At 39.4% G+C, this 16,524-nt stretch overlaps 1 protein-coding gene across 2 annotated transcripts in view; it reads left to right on the top strand.

The window, feature by feature from the left end:
• The window catches only part of sdk1a (sidekick cell adhesion molecule 1a), a 744,722-nt gene that overhangs the window by 653,600 nt on the left and 74,598 nt on the right, over window positions 1-16,524 (top strand). For both annotated transcript variants that reach the window (XM_072268711.1, XM_072268712.1), the window contains 3 exons: window positions 2,254-2,455; window positions 4,910-5,013; window positions 11,187-11,257. In XM_072268711.1, coding sequence (XP_072124812.1) covers window positions 2,254-2,455; window positions 4,910-5,013; window positions 11,187-11,257 — 377 coding nt within the window. The remainder of the gene's footprint in view (window positions 1-2,253; window positions 2,456-4,909; window positions 5,014-11,186; window positions 11,258-16,524) is intronic.

Here is a 16,524-nt window from a genome sequence, read left to right as displayed (position 1 = left end):
TGTTTCGGGTCGAGACCCTTTGTCAGAGCTAATGGAAAAAAGAGATAGTAAGAGATTTGAAAGTGGGAGGGGGAGGGGGAGACCCGAAATGATAGGAGAAGACAGGAGGGGGAGGGTTGAAGCTAAGAGCTGGGAAGTTGATTGGCAAAAGGGATACAAGGCTAGAGAAGGGGGAATATCATAGGACGAAAGGCCTTGGAAGAAAGAAAGGGGGAGGGGAGCTCCAGAAGAAGATGGAGAACAGGCAAGGAGTTATTGTGAGAGGGAAAGAGAGAGAGAGAAAAAAAATAAATTAGAGTTGCGGTAAGAAGGGGAGGAGGGGCATTAACGGAAGTTAGAGAAGTTCATGCCATCAGGTTGGCCAGATGGAATATAAGGTGTTGTTCCTCCAACCTGAGCGTGGCTTCATCTCGACAGTACAGGAGGCCATGGATTGACATATCGGAATGGGAATGGGATGTAGAATTAAAATGTGTGGCCACTGAGAGATCCTGCTTTCTCTGGCAGGCAGAGCGTAGGTGTTCAGCGAAGCGGTCTCCCAATCTGCATCGGGTTTCACCAATATATAGAAGGCCGCACCGGGAGCACTGGATGCAGTATATCACACCAGCAGACTCACAGGTGAAGTGTTGCCTCACCTGGAAGGACTGTCTGGGACCCTGAATGGTGGTAAGGGAGGAAGTGTAAGGGCAGGTGTAGCATGTGGCAGAGTGCTTTATTAGCTGGCTTCAAGACAGAAACTAGAGTAGGTGTAAAAATAAGAAACCATAGGAGAAGAAGGTAGATAATACTGTTCCACAAGGATTAGGGCTAAGGCAATTGTTGGTCACAGTTTACTTTAACAATTTAGACTTCTCGGTCAAAAATGCTGCTTCTGAATAGTTAATACTGAGGAGATCTGCAACAAGTTAGAGGGGAGCATCGATACACTTGTGAATGGTGAAAAATTATGGCAAATAACATTCAACATGGTTAGTGCGAGTTTGTACATTTTGGTGGGAGAATAGGGAAGTCAGTTATTATTTGAGAAGTGTAATTTGTCTCATGACCAAGCCTCTGGAAGGAGTTAATTCAATGATGGTGATGACAATAACTAGTGGACAGAAAAAGCACTAGTCCTTTACATTTTGGCATGCGCAGTAAAGATATTACACATATTATTGGTTGCCACTTCAGTAATGAAAATGATCCTAGTTAGGTATTTCGTGAGTTCATTGATTCAGTCCCCCTTTGAGCATCATAGGTAATTGAATTCTAAAAGAATGTTTAATAGAAGAAGCTCTTGGTCATGAGGAGTTTCAGCCTGTTTCCGGAAAGAAATCTTCTGAAGAAGCCAGTGGTAATTTGTATTAATCTGCTTGTGCTTCTGTGGCATTCATTGAGACACCACTTAGTTTTAATGATAATAAACATCTGATCATCAGAAACTGTTGGAGAAGGATATTGTCCTTATTCCCCAATATCTATCCATTACACAGTATGGCTCCTGAAAGATATAGGCAGCTATGACTCTCTTGAAAGAATAACACATCCAACCTCCAGGATATATTGCATTAACTGGGAGAAAGTTACATTCACTGTCAACTATCATTAGAGCATTGAGGTTGTAGATGACCTTATGATTCAGGAAGGACTTCAGGTTCTGAAGGGAAGCCGTAGAGTTACTTCAGTACACTTTATCACAGCTTGTACCTTGGGGATGCTGGCAGATCCATTTTACCTCTTTTTTGCTTGAAGTCAGATATCCTAGAGCACAGAGCACTGACTTCGTTGAAAATGTAGGCTACGATGTTCGATCGACAGTTTACAGCACTCTGTAATAATTCTGAGGTTAGAAACTTGAGCATAAGTGGCTAGACCTCAATTGATAGGAGTAGTTTGGGCAAAAGTATGAACTTATAATCTGGATCCCACAAGATCACAGATATTTGTAGTGGCTGTCTTGGTAAACCTTAGGCTTAGAAAGGTTGCTCCTCAAAGATGATGAGATCGACCAAGATCTCTATAGCTCCTGGGAAATAAAGTTGATGATAGATGGTAATTCCTGTGCTTCCGAGTATTAAACTGATGATTCTTCTCCTGAGATATTTTGTTCCCTTGATTGCAAGCAGTGTTGCACTTTAAATGCAACAGTGGTAATAGAAAACATTATTCAAGTGTGTCCAGTTAACTTTTTTTTCATGCTCAAAAACACTAAGGTGTGGTTTAGGAGAAATATTGGAAAATAACTGTTTTGAAACTTTTCTTGTACAGATCGCCCACAGCCAGTTACCAATCTGACAATACCGCAGTCTGAGATTCACAGTCGCAGCCTATTGTTGCAATGGAATCCTAGAAATGATGGTTCATCGCCAGTGCGCTACTTTACAGTACAAACTAAAGAATACCCTAGCTTGGAATGGCAAACACACACCTCTTCGATCAACCATGATGCTACGTCATACATGATAGAACGGTAAGATGTGCAATGTGTTCCTGTGTGCATAAAATTCTAAAATGTACTTCCGAAATATTTTTAAAAGTTCCTGACACTAAGAAAAACTTGCACTAATTGCCTGTCATCAGGTAGTTATACCAGACAAAGGAAAATTCTGAAATAAGAATGAAATTGCAACAAGCCCAATCAACTCCTAAAAGAGAAAAGAGTTGGCAAAGATATTGATGGGACTGATCAAGGGTTGGTGTATGCTTTTGACCTTGATATAAACTTCAGGCCAACACTTAGCAAACTTTGAGATGTCATTTCACTTGATTTCTACAATCTGGGACCAACCATGGGGAATCTACGAAATCTCAAAATACAGAAGTTCCTACATAGGTTAAGGAACGAAGCACTGACTTCCAAGCATCAACTCACGCTGATCTGAGTGTACTATTTATTATAAATTACTATGATTGCATATTGCACATTTAGACGGAGACATAACGTAAGGATATTTATTCCTCATGTATGTGAAGCATGTAAGAAATATAGTAAATTCAATTCAATTCAATTCAATAGCCAGCATACTAGGAACTCTATAACTGGTATTGATATATTGATGTCATTTTAGTAAAATAATCATGAAAATGGGCATGCCAATGTGATGAAGGGAAAAGGTGAAATATCATGATTCTGTTTTAAAATTTAATACTTGATTATCAGTGAACTTTTTATCATGAAACGAAGGAATGTGAAGTTGTGTTTGTATAATTAGTCTGTTGTGACCAAAGAAATGGTTGGTCAATAATTTATTACTTGTTATGCTGTTGAAAGTCTCATTTTTATTTTATTCAATAAATCTTAATATTTTCACTGTTTGGATAAATGCCTAGAAGTTGAACTCCACATCAATTCATTGATTTTGATTGAACATGGTAAAACTGTGAAGGAGCAGGGTATCATTGGCAGCAGCTTCCATATCTTTGTGTTTGGTTGCAATTGTATGACTGTTTGAAGGTTCTGTCACTTTTAAACAGTAATGAAGGCACACTCTGTTGGTTTTGCTGTCGATACAACTCAGAACTCCAGGCCATTGTTTAACCAGCTCTGAGTTAGGTTTGCAATATAACAATATCCTGATCATTCCTGCTGAAAGTCTTTGATCCCTGCCCTGCCCTGCATTTCATTCTCCCAGTCATGCTTCCAATTTTATTTGGAAATTGTGGTTCAATTTGGCAGCAGTCTTGGCTCTGAAACAGAAGGTGTATGCAAGTTCACCCTACACTTTAGGAATCTAGAGAATAAGAAAGCCGAGGTTAATGTTCTAGAGCAGTTACAGGGAAGTTTTATTATTACCATTTTACAAATAATATGATTCAAGGCCATAGCCATTTTCATTCTGAAGTGCATGCGTAAAATTTCCAGGTCACCATTTCAAGAAAAAGGCATGCCATTTGCTTCCAATATTAATCCTTCAGTCAACATCTGTAATACAGGTTAACACATGGATGGCGGTGGGATCCAATGTGAACAAATTGATCCCACGATTTCCTCGATTGCAGCAATGGCTATTGGTTTTCAAGTACTTTGGAACACTCTAAGGGTATGAAAGGTGCTGAATAAATGTAATTTCTTTTCCTGCTTGCAAAATTGTTATTTTGCACTGAATGTACAGTATAATATGCTGCTAAAGTTCTATTGTTAATAGAAAATCATGGACACACTCAAATGTTTCTAGTAAACCAACTCATAAGACAACTGCATTTTATTTTCTCGTTGAGGTTCTATTACTACTGTTTAATTTATTCATATAAAACCTTTATGAGCTCCTCTTATTAAAAAACACATCAAATTTTCTGGTAAAAATTGTAAGTATATTAAATATTTTTTCTTCTTCTAGGTTTTATTAATTTTTCCAGCATCTAGGTATGGAACACAAGGCCAGATTTTTTTGTAGCCCATCTCCTTTAAGAAGGTGGTGCTGAACCTGATCTTTATTTTGAAAATTTCTATTTACCTCCATCTGCAACCTTTTGGGGAAAGAACTTAAACTTTCCACAATACTTTCTGTAAAAATTCCCTCCTAATTTTACTTCAGAGCAAGTTTAAGTTTAAGTATTGTATTTTGGGACTTTTAATTTTGTGGGATGTTATATTTCTTATGGAACAAGATTTCCAGAGATTCCGTACTAGAAACTGGCCAGCAATTGCAGTAGATTAGACATCTGTGCACTGTTTCTAGTAAACTATGTTTCCTACATTGAGGCAAGATCTTAATAGTTTTTTAGAGTTATTGAGAGAAGATTATTCTTAAATCACTATTGAGCTATAAGAAACAACATTGAAATGCTTTCAATTATTCCTTTGTACTTAAGTTTGTAGATTTTGAGTCATAAATTCATCACTGAAATGATGCAGAACCTTATCATGTAAATGTTGCCAGAAAAATGTCATACACCACTAACTATTAATTCTCTTCTTCATCAGTTTGAAGCCGTATACTACTTATCAACTACGAATGATGGCAACTAATGATATTGGAGATAGTACTTTCAGTGAGGAAACGGAGCCAGTGATGACACTGCAAGATTGTAAGCACAAGTTACAGAGTTATTCTACTCTGTTCCTTTATTCAAAGATTTCAACTTATCACATTTTATTGTACTCCTATCTGAAAATTTTTTAGATTTAGTAATTACGTTTGCTGCATTTTGTTCCTATTTTTGATTTGTTCATATGGGAATGGTGTATTAAGTATAAAGTATTCGTGGTCCTCCCTCTGGTTATATTTACTCAGATTAGGAAATTGTACAGTTGACAAGAAATAAATTGCATTAAGACATCAAAACAGTTTGCCAGCGAGAGGAATAGAAAAGATTTTTTTTTACCACAAAGCGTTCTTCAGCAGTTGGTGGTAGGAGCTCGGGTAAACAGTTGAGTAAGTAAAATAGTTGTAGTTACATCAGTTTTAATATTATTTGTACATACCATCATCATAACAACCTGTAATTTGGCTTTATGTTTAAAAAAACACAAACCGCATGCAGGCAGGTTTGCTAGGGCTGTTGGGAGTGGTTTAAACTAATATGGCAGGGGGATGGGAACCAGTATTATAGAGTTGAGGATGAATCAGTAGTTTTACAAGTAGATGATGGATATAAGGAAGGACAATCCAATAATTGGGTACAAATGCAGACAGTGCAAAGAGTTAAATTGTACCACAGCGGCAAAGTTCAAAAGGGCGAAGAATGCTGGACTGAAGGTGCTGTATTTAAATGTACGCAGTATTCAGAATAAGGTGGACAAACTCGTGGTGTAATTGGAGAGTGGTCGGTATGATGTTGTGGGCATCACTGAGTCATGATTGAAGGAAGGCTTTAGTTGGAAGCGTAACATCAAAGGATATACTTTATATGGAAAGGACAGGCAGGAAGGCATAGGCAGTGGTGTGGCTCTGTTGGCAAGAGATGGAATAACATCTTTAGAAAGAGGTGACATAGGGTCAGAGAATGTCGAATCTTTGTGAGTGGAGTTAAGAAACTGCAAGGGTGAAAAAAACCATTATGGGATTCATATATAGGCCTCCAAATAGTATCCAAGATGTGGGGTTGAGATTGCAGAGGGAGCTGGAAAGGGCATGTAATAAAGGTAATGTCACAATTACAATGGGGGACTTCAAAGTGCAAGGTGATTGGGAAAATCAGTTTGGAGACAGTGATCATAATATGATTGAATTCATACTGCAATTTGAGAGGGAGAAGCATAAGTCAGATGTGTTAGTACCACAATGGGGAAAAAAGGGAATTTCAGAAGCATAAAAGAGGAGCTTTCCCAGGTGGATTGGCAGAGTATACTGGCAGAGTAGAGGTGGCTGAAGTTTCTGGGAATAGTTCACAAGGCACAGGATAGGTATGTCCCACAGAAGAAGTTGTTCTCAAATAGCAGGGGTAGGCAACCGTGGCTGACAAAGGAAGTTAAGGACTACATAAAAGCCAAGGAAAGGGCATATAATGTAGCAAAAGTGACTGAGAAGTTGGATATTTGGGAAGTTTTTAAAATCCAACAAAAAGCATCTAAAAAAGCTATAAGAAGGAAAAGATGAAATATGAGGGCAAACTGCCAATAATATAAAGCAGGTTACTAAAAGTGTTTTTTCAGTTATATGAAGACTAAAAGGGAGGTGAGAGTTGATATTGGACCACTGGAAAATGATGCTGGTGGGGTAGTAATGGGGATGAACTTGATATGTCTTCACTGTAGAAGAGACTAGCAATGTGCCCAGAGGTCCATGAGTGTCAGGGAGCAGGAGTGAGAGTCATTGCTATTACAAAGGAAAAAATGCTAGGCAAACTTAAAAGGTCTTCAGGTGGATAAGTCACCTGCGCCAGATGGACTACATCCCAGAATCCAGAGAGGGGTTGCTGAAGAGATAGCAGACGCATTGGGTATGATCTTTCAAGAATCACTTGATTCTGGCATGGTTCCAGAGAGCTGGCATATTGCAAATATCATTCCACTCTTTAAGAAGGGAGGAAGGCAAAAGAACAGAAATTATAGGCCAGTTAGCCTAACCTCAGTGGCTGGGAAAGTGTTAGAGTCCATTATTAAGGATGAGGTTACAGGGTACTTGGAGACTAATGATAAAATAAGTCAAAGTGTACATGGTTTGTGTAAAGGAAAATCTTGCCTGACAAATCTGTTAGAATTCTTCAAGGAAGTAGCAAGCAGGATGGACAAGGGAGAGACAGTGGATGTCATTTACTTGGAATTCAGAAGGCATTTTATAAGGTGCCACACATGAGGCTGCTTAACAAGATAAAATCCCATGGCATTACAGGAAAGACACTGGCGTGGATAGAGGAATGGCTGATGGGTAGGAGGCAGTGAATGGGAATAAAGGGGGCATTTTCTGGTTGGCTGCCAGTGACTAGTGGTTTTCCTCAGGGGCCAGTATTGGGACTGTTGCTTTTCACATTGTTTGTCAGTGATTTGGATAATGGAATTGATGGCTTTGTGGCAAAGTTTGTAGATGATATGAAGATAGGTAGAGGGGTAGGTAGTGCTGGGGAAGTAATGTGATTGCAGAAAGATTTAGACAAATTAGAAGAATGGGCAAAAAAGTGGCAGATGGAATACAGTGTTGGAAAATGTATGATAATGCATTTTGGTAAAAGGAACAAAAGTGCAGACTATTATCTAAATGAGGAGAAAATTCAAACATCAGAGGTGCAAAGGGACTTGGGAGTCCTCGTGCAAGACTCCAAGATGGTTAATTTACAGATTGAGTCTGTGATAAAGAAGGCAAGTGCAGTATTGGCATTCATTTCAAGGGGAATAGAATATAGAAGCATGGAGGTAATGTTGAGGCTTTATAAGACACTAATCAGGCTGTACTTGAAGTATTATCAACACTTTTGGACCCCATATCTCAGAAAAGATGTGTTGTCATTGGGGAGTCCAGAGATGGTTTGCGAGGATGATTCTGGAAATGAAGGTTTTAACTATGAAGAGTGTTTGGCAGCTTTGGGCCTGTATTTTCTGGAATTTAGAAGAACGTTGGGGGGGGGGAGGAATCTTATTTAAACCTTCCTAATGTTGAAAGGACTAGATAAGGTAAATGTGGAGAGGATGTTTTCTATGGTGGGGGTGTCCAGAGCTAGAGGGTACAGCCTCAACATTGAGGGGTGACCCTCTAGAACAGAGGTAAGGAGGAAGATATTTTAGCCAGAGAGTAGAGAATCTGTGGAATGGTCTGCCACAAACAGCTGTGGAAACCAAGACCATGGCTATATTTAAAGCAAAAATTGACAATTTCCTGATTGGCCAGGAAATCCAAGGTTATGGCGAGGAGGCAGGTATATGGGGTTGAGTGGGATCTAGGATCAGCCATGATGGAATGGTGGAGCAGACTCGATGGGCTGAATGGCCTAATTCTGTTTCTTTGTCTTATGGTCTTATTGTCTAAATATTTATTGTGTTGTCTACCAACACTGCTATACATATTCAATGTACGTTGAGTTCACTAATTAAGACACTAATTTGATGAAAGCTGTTTCATATTCCAATATTCGAAACACATGTAAAGAACCCCCAAAATATTCATGCACTGGTTCTCTGGCTGAAGTAATTTAGAAATGAGTTTTAGAGTGAAAACTATATTGCTGCATATTTTACAGCACATTCCATGCAAAGTACAATAAATGCCGAAATCCGTGCTTGCAATCCTAAATGCTGAATTAACAAGAACATTCAGTTCTGTTTGTCTAACACCTTTAATATAGTAAAATGTCAGAAGTAGTGTAATCTGACAAAGATTGTCCTGAGTATAGGCAACAGAAAATCATGATGTTAGTCTCAGTGGAATCAAGGTGAAACTTACTGAGCCAGGAGAATAATTCTCTCAGTACAACAAAATCTTGAAAGCAATGATAAAATAATACACCTGTGGTTTCTCCATGCATAATGCATGACAATATTGTGCCCCCTACCACTATGAACTCAGTTAAACCCCACAGTTAAGATTATATATTTTGTGAATCCTCTAAATTAAATGAGAATATCTGTTGCACTGTATTTCCTTCGATTTCCTCCAGCCAAATTTCTCTGAGAATATCATAAATGCTCTAAACTGTTTGAAATTTCATAAATTAACTCAAGTACATTCAGCACAAGTGATGTAAAAGAATGCAGTCCCAAACCAGGAAAAATCAAGGCTTTGGACTATCATGGACTGCTCAGTTCAACCACGTAAGACCAAAAGGTGGTTCTTTCCATCTTAAAAAATAAGGATACAACTGATGTGCTTCTCAGGTGCGCGGTTGGGTTGTAAGGAAGCTTTGTGTCATTTTCAACACATTCTCAGATATGAAATACAGAGGTTAAAGGCATCCGTTAGTCGTGCAAGACCATGGATCTGCTCCTGGAAAGTCTTCACTCTCCAGGGCGCAGCCCTGGGCGAGGTTGTATGGAAGACCAGCAGTTGCCCATGCTGCAGGTCTCCCCTCTCCACGATACCAATGTTGTCCAAGGGAAGGGCATTAGGACCCATACGGCTTGGGACCAGTGTCGTTGCAGAGCAATGTGTGATTAAATGCCTTGCTCAAGGACACAACACGTTGCCTCAGCTGGGGCTCGAACTCACGACCTTCAGGTCGCTAGTCCAATGCCTTAACCACTTGGCCATGTGCCCACACATAGAGCATGGAATGTTACAGCACATTACAGGGTCTTTGGCCATTGATGGTGTGCCAACCTTTTAATCTAATCTTAAGATGGATCTAACCCGTCTCTCCTTTATAGCCTTCCATTTTTCTATCATCCATGTGCCCATCTAGGAGTTTCTTAAGTGCCCCTAGTGTATCTGTCTCTATCGCCACCCCTGGCAAGGCGTTCCATGCACTCACTGTGTAATAAATACGGGTTATGTTCTGACATATTCATATAAGGAGCATGCAAATGAAAATTTTTAAAGTCTAATGTTGTTCATATTCAAGGTGAATGAATTTTTTAAGGAAAGATTGCCATTAAATTGCTAAATTACTGAACAAATATATTTTGAAAAGATATTTATACTTGAAGGATGCAGCCAACAGACAATGTGCAAATAACACACCACTGTGAATTTAAACAATCAGACCACAAATGTTCTGGTGGCATTCCTTCATTGCTTCTGTAATTTGATATCTGAATCAGACTTGCTTCCTTGAAGTGCTGAGATTTGTGCTTATCCAGCCGGCTTCCATCATATTTTCACTCTGAGTGGCTGAATCAAGTAAAATAGTGGGATAGATGTTGCTTTCTGTATGGATGCTGCACAGTAAGTCCATGGATTGAAAATGACAAAGATAAGGGCTTAAAAGTTATGTGCCAAGTTCTTAAGGAATGTGTAGGGAAAACTAGTTGTCTAAAACCTGAGTTGTCAAACTCTGGAATCTAAACAAGGTGAGAATGAAACAAAAGAAAATCCCTCTTACATTTAAAGTTAATTAGTAGTAAAGGATAATATTTCAGTCTGGACATCTGATAGATTAACAAGAAATACTGAATCTTATTGAACTGGATTGATTAACCTATCATTTGCTTGAGATCTTCAGGTCACCACTTTGTGCCTTTTCAGCCAATCCCTTTTTGTTTCTGAGTTTCCATGCCAGCCAGTGATCCAGGTAGTGGGGGGGTGGGGTGGAACAGAAGGGGATCCTCTGACTGAGTGAAACCTTGATGAGGAAATCTCATTCGCTTGGACTCTAGGGGCATGGGCTGTGGAATGGGGTGAATGGGATGCTTGTGATCTGTTAATAATGAATTCAATAGAGCCAAAAAGATTCTCAATTTTTAACTCATTCAGCATTTAAAGAGGGAAACTATAATTGGAGGTTTTTTTTAAATTCACCCTTCCTTCCAATTATTCACAGCCACCCTTAGCCATGCACCTCAGCCTACTGGGATGTTTTACTGGCAGAGATTAAGTCACATAATACTTACCCCTCTCATCAGCTCAAAAATCATGCTGCCAAAAAACATCACCAAAGGTTTTCACATTCATCGCCTCTGAAATTACAGAGATTATAACAGAGGAATAACTTTGCCTTCAGCAAACAAGCTGACTGCCAAACTCCAAAGGGAATTTGGCAAGGATAGCACAGGGAGTAATAATGATGTGCATTTGGCCATAAGTACAGTGATTACCTGGCAATTAGTAGTTTGAACGATTTGCCCCAATGTGGTGTCAGTTGCTTCACCCATAATTTTGTTTTTTTTTCCTCAGTGCCCAGTGAGCCACCAATTATTCTGTCTGTGATTCCATGTACAACTACCTCAGTCCATGTTCATTGGCAGGTAAGTCAGTGTCTCTGGTTTGTAATTAAATGCTCTGTGTGTTGAAGGTATTTGCTCAGTTAATGAAATACACAAAGACTTGGTTTTACATTTATCATAAGAACATTATTTCAATTACACTGCAGAAAAGACATAATCATCAAAATTACAGAACATTCAAAGGCTTGTTAAAGTTATCATGACATTTTAATTATGATATCTCAGCATGCTTTATCTATAATATGGAATTTCTTTAAATGCTTTGAAATTTGATGCCAGATAAACATGTATTATGTGTATCTGATATTGCAGTGGATTACAGACATTACTGCTTTTGTATACTTAGCAGAACAAACAACTGAAAATTGCTGGTGAAATATTGGCAGTATAAAAAGACATGTACGCTGTAGTAAATAGCTTTAATCTTTTTAGTAGTGATTTATTCATTATAAGAACACGATTGAAATTATCCTCCAGGCAATAGAGCTTCTGTTTGTCCTGTTACCATAGTTTAGTAATACTTATGTAACCTTGGTTGAATGGAAGGGGTGCTGGAACTTCACTGATATATCTTGAATCCTTCCTCTCTGATAGCAAGATTCACACAGATCTGTTTCTGCTAAAGAACAACACGAAACAATGTTCAGACCTTCAGGATGCTAGTGAAAATGATTTCCTATTAATGCAGATTAATCATGAGCATTTTGTCAATTTCTTCTCTTCTGCTGACATGGGGCTGTGCCAACTGATGTTATTCCTGCATGTCTGCGTGGGCTTCAAGGGTGAAAGAGCATTTCTCAGACTTCGGTACATCACTAGGTCTTCTGGCTCTGCCCTAAGGCAGTATTTGTCTGCTGTTGCAGTACCATTTCCCCAAGGGCAGCAGCTTTTCTACCACTGCTATCCTCCAACAAGCACTATTGTACTGAACGAGGTAAACATTTAGGACAACACCCGTCGAGGACACACAAAGCGTTTTCAGGGTCTTTGAGTCTCCTGTCCTAGAGGCAGATAGAACTAATTTTCTCAGTGCCCTTGGGGTTGTGCTTGTACAGACAACCTATAAGGGTATCAAAGGTCATGGGGGAAAAGCAAGAGAATGAGTTTGAGAAGGAAACTAAATCAGCCATGATTGAATGGTGGAGCAGACTCGATGGGCCAAATTGCCTAATTCTACTCCTATGTTTTATGATTTTTTTTTCCCCCATTGTGAGTCTTGTAACATTCATTTTTGAGATGCTTTACATCACTCCGAAATTTTAACTGGATATTTCCTGGTTGCAGCCACCCTCCTGCCCCTGTGGACCACAGGGTATATGTAAAAGGAGCTCTTGGTGGCCTGTGATTGGGGACCTACAGCATTCTGTTTTCTTGCTGGCATTCTGCCCAAATGAGATCTCTGCTACTCTGAGATCTCTCCATCCTTGTCACCTCGCACCTAGACTGAAGCAATCTCTTCCCTCATTAAAAACCCACAATCAGCATATGCCCACCTGTTCTACTAATCTTCATTTTCACCCTGACCTGATCCACTTCACAAATGCCAGAGTTCGCTTCTCCCAATCCTAACTGAAAATTTCAGTTTGTAGCCAAGGTCTGGAATATTCTGAAAGGGCAATTCAGCATTCACTGTCAGTTCCGTAGTGAAGTCAGGAGGGGTGTTAGAAATAACAGTGTTCACAAGGATAACTCACTCGAGAAGTGTCCATTCTAATTTCTGGACTGATATGAAATGAACCAGAAATGGTTGTTAATGCATTTCACACTAGGTTAAAATCAATTACATTACACAGAAAGAAAGAACCGTATTACTTGATTGGATTTCCAGGATCTATGTCACTCAGTATGTACAAACGTTTGTACATCAGGCACACAGAGAGGCTTCTGTTCCAAGTTTGCACTATGCTCTATTAATGCTATTAATTGTGGATTGCATCTTGCAATTTTATGCAACAATATCAATCATAAAATGCTTTAAAAAAAATACACCACATGATTGAATTTCTAGGCCATTGCATTTTGCCCAATGAACCAAAAGCAAGCTCACTATGGACCTGCAATTATACATAACACTCCAGATGTATACTTCATTACACAGAGAAAACAAAGCACAAGGCTATACTGAAACCTGTGAGCTGCTATACTAGCTGGCTAGCTTAACTAGGATATAAATTGCTCCTATTACCTGGATTTGCCCATGAGAGCCATGTGAGGGAAAAAATGCTCAGAAAACCTGTTTGCTTTATTTTGTGGCAACCATTTGCTTGGAGAGTTTTGTGAAAAAAATCAGCAGATTAGATTGAATAGTTTTGAATGTTTAGTTATTACCAGTAAGAAGCTTTCCCATCTGTTCAGTTGAATGGAACTGTTATTTATTTTGCTCAGTCAGTACCAAATTTTTCTCATGCAAGAAAAATCAGGAATTTTCTGGATCCATACAGTACATCCATTTCAAATTCTGGTTTACAAAAACAGGAATCTGGTCCTTTACACAAAAAGCACTGGAAAAACTTAGTGGGTCTGGAGCAAAATAGGCAACATTTTGGGTTGAGACCTTTCATCTGGACCGCCTGGCATCTACAGTCCTTTGGATCTCCATCTGGCCTTTCAAAGCTGTTAACTATTCAATGAGATTAAGACTGATCTTCCATTTTAGCTCTTAAAATTCCCTTGTCCCTTAATTCATGTTTTAGTTACACTTAATCCTTAATCCCAACAATTTTCAGGTTGGGTAGAGATTCCAAAGATTTGGGATCTTGAGGTGCAATTTCATTGTCCCCGAAAGTGGTAACACAAGTAGATATTGATTAGGGTGTTGAATACAAAGGTTGGGAAGTGCTGTTGCACATGCATAAGTCTTTGAGTAAGTCAGCTTTGGAGTACTATGTGCAGTTCTGCTAACTGCATTACAGAAGAATTTGGAAGCTTTGGAGAAGCTGCAGAAGAGATTCTGAATTAGAGAATATTAGCTATTCAGAGAGGTTGGATAAACTGGTATTGTTTTCTCTGGATAATCAGTGGCAGAGAGGCAACCTGATACAAGTTTATAAAATTATGAGAGGCATAGAAAGGGGAGATAATGAGGAGTGAAAAGGGAACAGAAGGTGGTGTACACAGCTTAATCCATCACAGGCAAAGCCTTCCCCACCATTAAATATATTTACATGGAAGCAGCATCCATCATCAAACTTCCCTACCATCCCGGCCTTGTCCTTTTCTTGCTGCTGCTGTTGGGCAGGAAGTACGGAAACCTTAGATCCCACAGTTCCAGGTTCAGCAAAAGTTATTACCCTACATCCGTTAGGTTTCTGAACCAACGTGGATAACTTCTGTAGTACTACTCTGAACTAAGGCCTTGAATAATTTTTCATAAATTCTATTTTTTTCATAAATTCCTGCAAGAAAGTAAATCTCAAGGTGGTATTTAGTAATATACATGTACTTTAATAATAAATTTACTTTGAATGTTTTATGGTTAGAGGAGAGAATTTTAAAGGAGATTTACAGTACTTACTGTCCATTATGCCACTGGCATTTAGGGCAGCAATGAAAGCCCTCCATCTCTGCCTGTCCATTCCGTCACACACAGATGTAGAAATTTTCTTCATTGCTGTTTCCGTAACAATTTCTTTTGACCATTCAAGGTTGTTAGCCCTGAGCTCAACCCCTCAAACCCGGAAGACTGATGGACCACACTTAGTCTGGCCTCTATCCTTTGACCTGTTTGGCATGGGTGACTCTACCAAGAGCCAAAGCACAAGGCCCTGACTCTAGTCAACATAGCTCCCTGGGTCATTGAGGCATGCAAGCCTCCAAACGCTATGACAAGGTTGTGGTCCTCTTTGATTTACTTACATAAAGAGTGGTAGGTGCTTCGAATGTAGTACCAGAGGAAGTAGCAGAAGCAGATATGATGGCAGTGTTTAAGAAGCATTTAGACAGGTGTATGAACAGGCAGGAAGTGGAGGGATAGAGACCATGTGGATAGATATAATCCCAGATGGGATTAGTTTAAACTAGCAACATGGTCTGTTCAGACATCATTCACTTTTGTGTAATCAGAAAGTTTGGATACATTGCACTCAGACTGCTTAGCTAAGTCATTTGGTTGTAACCTTTTCACGATCAAGAATGATAACAGAGCAGTATGATCAAATGTTTTTACTGAGTCATGTTAGCCACAGTACATGCTGAGCAACTTGTGAACCAGTCCCGCCGAGACGAAAAACGTGTGCACTCAAAAGCCCACACATAAAGTGAGTGCCTCTCGCACATGGGAGCCCCCCAGTCGATTCACTGCACAGTCAGATGCATGCACAAGAGCCACGTTCTCACAATATATCCAAGATGGTTCACAAGTTATAGAATATACTTAAAATTCCTGTTTATTCCTGCTCTACTCTCTGCACATGCTAAGATATTATTCGTAGTCTTTTGATACTTGATGTTGTAATCTCCTGCATAGTAGCTCATCAAATGTTTTGTGAAATTCAAAAACACAATAACTTGTGAATCCCTCTTAATGGCTTTGCAAGTTACACCCACAAAAAATAATAGGCCAGCAGATGTTTCAAGCACAATTTCCCTTCTATAAATACATGTATAACCGAAACCGGAACACTCAGAGAAAGTCCACACGGTCTGGGGGGAGAGCATATAAACTTCTTACAGGCAGTGACAGGTTTTGAACCCGGATTGCCTGGTACCGTACTGTGCCACCTCACGTACTGGTATTAAATAGTTTATTTCCCTAATTCTCACTAGAACCTTGGTTCCTCCATTTTTGCAATGTAAGAACACAATTGTCTGGAAACTGAAAACACATGGTGCTGGTATTTTCAGCTTTGCACAAATGAAAATCAGTTTGATGTGGAATAAATCACATATGTGACTACTTAGGGTCCGGAAGTGCCGATCAGGAATTTAGGCAAGGTAATTCTTATGGTGTGCCACCCTGGTGGCACAGATGCAATTCCCATATCAAGAATGATTTTGATTATGTCATTCCTAGTGCAAAGGACTATTTGCAACATTGCATGGATCATATTTTCCTGAAGAGTGTTGTCATTGGTCAATTCTGAGTCAATATACAAATTAAAACACAGCACCTTAATCCTTAAACAACAGGAATTCTGCAGATGCTGGAAATTCAAGCAACACACATCAAAGTTGCTGGTGAACGCAGCAGGCCAGGCAGCATCTCTAGGAAGAGGTGCAGTCGACGTTTCAGGCCGAGACCCTTCGTCCTTCTTCGTCCTGAGGAAGGGTCTCGGCCCGAAACGTCGACT

Source organism: Mobula birostris, chromosome 9, assembly GCF_030028105.1.
Source record: "Mobula birostris isolate sMobBir1 chromosome 9, sMobBir1.hap1, whole genome shotgun sequence".
NCBI classification, from domain to species: Eukaryota; Metazoa; Chordata; class Chondrichthyes; order Myliobatiformes; family Myliobatidae; genus Mobula; species Mobula birostris.
Note: the sequence above shows the minus strand (reverse complement) of the source record. Positions and strands in the feature narration are given on the sequence as shown.